Consider the following 2,186-nt stretch of genomic DNA (forward strand, 5'->3'; position numbering starts at 1 on the left):
AAAAGAGCTGCTTGAATTACCTCTGCTGAACACTAATTCATCCGTCATCACAGACCTGAAACTCGTGCCACATTCCAGCACTCAGACTCTGTCCTAAATTCACAGTTAGTTTCACTGTTGAAAATGACTGTTCTGAAGTTTAAAAAGGGATAAAGTCGGTATGAAATCTAAGAATTGTTGTTGATTGAATGTCGTTATTTAATAGGGTAGAGAAGCCGGAAATATTGTTTTTAAAATCTTGTAAGGCTCTTTTTATATTAAAAAAGGGACTCTGCTCATATGTTGTCTCTTAAATGCATAAAGAAGAAGCAGAAAACTCCACATACATATTCACATTATAATTTATTTCTTTTGTAAAATGTACAGCAATGTGTTTCTACAAGCAGTGGCAGATGAAATGTCTCAGGGCAGTGGTGCAAAACAAATCATGTAATGCACAAGTCTGCCACAAGAGGAAGACAAAAGCTCTAGCAGAAGTCAAATAAAATCCCTGCAGATAATAAAATGAAACGTAACCTTGCCATAAAGTCACTTGGTCATGTCTGACCATCAAGTATTTCCAGTGAGCAGCTGAATATTTACAGACTGAAGATGTATAACCAAAGCAAATCTGTCTTCATTGCAGTGGCAATGGCAGGTTTATTGATACATTTGATTATGATACCCCGATAAATATTGCTGTGATAAATACAATGTCATTATATTACTGAGTCTTAAGGCTATGTTGGGCTCTGCAGCAAGATTTCATAGTGGTGCTTGTCCTCTGTCAGACACAGTACTTCCAGAAGCAAGCTGCAGACAAAGGAGAAAAAAACAACAACTTTTGAGATGACTGCAAAATGTTAACACTGAAACACTGGTCAAGTTGTATATGTTTTTTACTCACGTTCTCCTCTCTTCCTTGTTATGGATTTGCCTTCTGCTAGGTTAGCTGTGATCTCCTGCTCCAGCTCTAGGTCCTCTCTCAGCACCCTTAGCTTCATAAACAGATCATAGGGGTGAAACACAGCAAGAGGTAGCATCATTTACATCATCATGACACAAGATAATCTAACAAGTTTTCATTCAAAGGGCTCTGTTTATTGCCTTTTTTTCCTCAGAAACGAGTCCCTAACATGCACTATTTAAAAGCACTTGAGTAAGTCTTGTTCAGTTTGAATATTTCTTCAAACACAAGCTGTAAATATCCTCACCTCTTCTAATTCGGCTAATTTACTGGCCAGCTCGACACCTGCAGAGAAGAAAACCAGTCATAATCAAAGAAGCAAGAATATAATTTTTTTTTTTTTTAATAAGTTCATTTATTATCACTTTTTTCTCACCTAGAGGATTGTCTTTTTCAACAGGAACCAAGCTCTTGTGTAGTAACAGTGCGAGAATCTTGCTCTGTGGATCTGTGTCCTCTTTTGGATTGAAAGCATGGTTTCCTGAACATACAAGGAAAATTAAAATGCTGTTCTTAAAACAATAAATATTACAAAACATGGATAGAAAATATTGCCTATCAACCAGATTTTGTGGTAATATAATCTCTTAATTTGTTGTTTTTTTTCCCCCCTGAAAAGTAAACCATTAAACTGACAGTGGCACTAATTTAAAGGGTGCAGTAGTTTTACGCAGCATTTTTATTGTGTATAGACATAAAGAAAGATTCATGGATACTTACCAGGGTTAAATATGCTCCTTGCCTCCACATTTAGCACCCCCTGCAGTAGTAATAAACCCAAGAGTCCTAAGCAGCTGTTATAAACTGTCATCCTATCCATACTAGTCATTCTAAGGCCTAAACTAATGCTGCACCAGGAGTCCGTCCAAAGCAAAGCAAGGCAAGAAAATCCACTGCCTCAGGTCCATCCCGTCAATATATTTATCCTTTCACGGGCCAGAAGGAGGGGCCAAAACGGTTGCGTGCAAGATCAATAACTATGTCATCGTGGGTTTTGTCAATAGGCCGCCTTTTCACAAGGACCATGGCAGGTCTGAGTGAAATACGGGGATCTGACGTCGTTGGCGTGGCCAGAAACCCTTAAATCAGTCTGACAGGAGAGAGGAAGGTATCAATCAGCCTGCTGGTTATGAGAGGCCACAATCAGAAGTTGGCACTTGCAAGTCTTTTTCTTTTACATTAATTGCTTCTTTAAATAGCCACATTGGGGAAGTAGATTGAGTCAGTCTCTAAGTGCATC

The 2,186-nt window shown here is 38.5% G+C and overlaps 1 protein-coding gene across 1 annotated transcript; it reads right to left on the reverse strand.

Annotated features, from left to right (window-relative positions):
* Positions 1 to 474: 474 nt before the first annotated feature.
* uts2d (urotensin 2 domain containing) lies at positions 475 to 1,916 on the reverse strand. Its single transcript, XM_074669083.1, has 5 exons — positions 1,667 to 1,916; positions 1,323 to 1,427; positions 1,194 to 1,231; positions 887 to 977; positions 475 to 792 (listed from the first exon to the last, which is right to left on the reverse strand). The coding sequence occupies exons 1-5, from the start codon at positions 1,773 to 1,775 to the stop codon at positions 767 to 769; spliced, it is 369 nt and encodes a 122-aa protein (XP_074525184.1). The 5' UTR covers positions 1,776 to 1,916; the 3' UTR covers positions 475 to 766.
* Between the last annotated feature and the right edge of the window lie 270 nt (positions 1,917 to 2,186).

Source organism: Halichoeres trimaculatus, unplaced genomic scaffold (genome assembly GCF_033239565.1).
Source record: "Halichoeres trimaculatus isolate MK-OKI-2021-1 unplaced genomic scaffold, fHalTri1.1 fHalTri1_scaffold_4, whole genome shotgun sequence".
NCBI lineage: Eukaryota > Metazoa > Chordata > Actinopteri > Labriformes > Labridae > Halichoeres > Halichoeres trimaculatus.

Bases quoted from the DNA above. Each gene is read 5' to 3' on its own strand.
- uts2d (XM_074669083.1), bottom strand. From the start codon at position 1,775: ATGACTAGTATGGATAGGATGACAGTTTATAACAGCTGCTTAGGACTC. The intron at 1,428-1,666 runs GTAAGTATCCAT...TTGTATGTTCAG, and splicing joins AAGGAGCATATTTAACCCTG to GAAACCATGCTTTCAATCCA. The intron at 978-1,193 runs GTGAGGATATTT...CTGTTTATGAAG, and splicing joins AATTAGCCGAATTAGAAGAG to CTAAGGGTGCTGAGAGAGGA.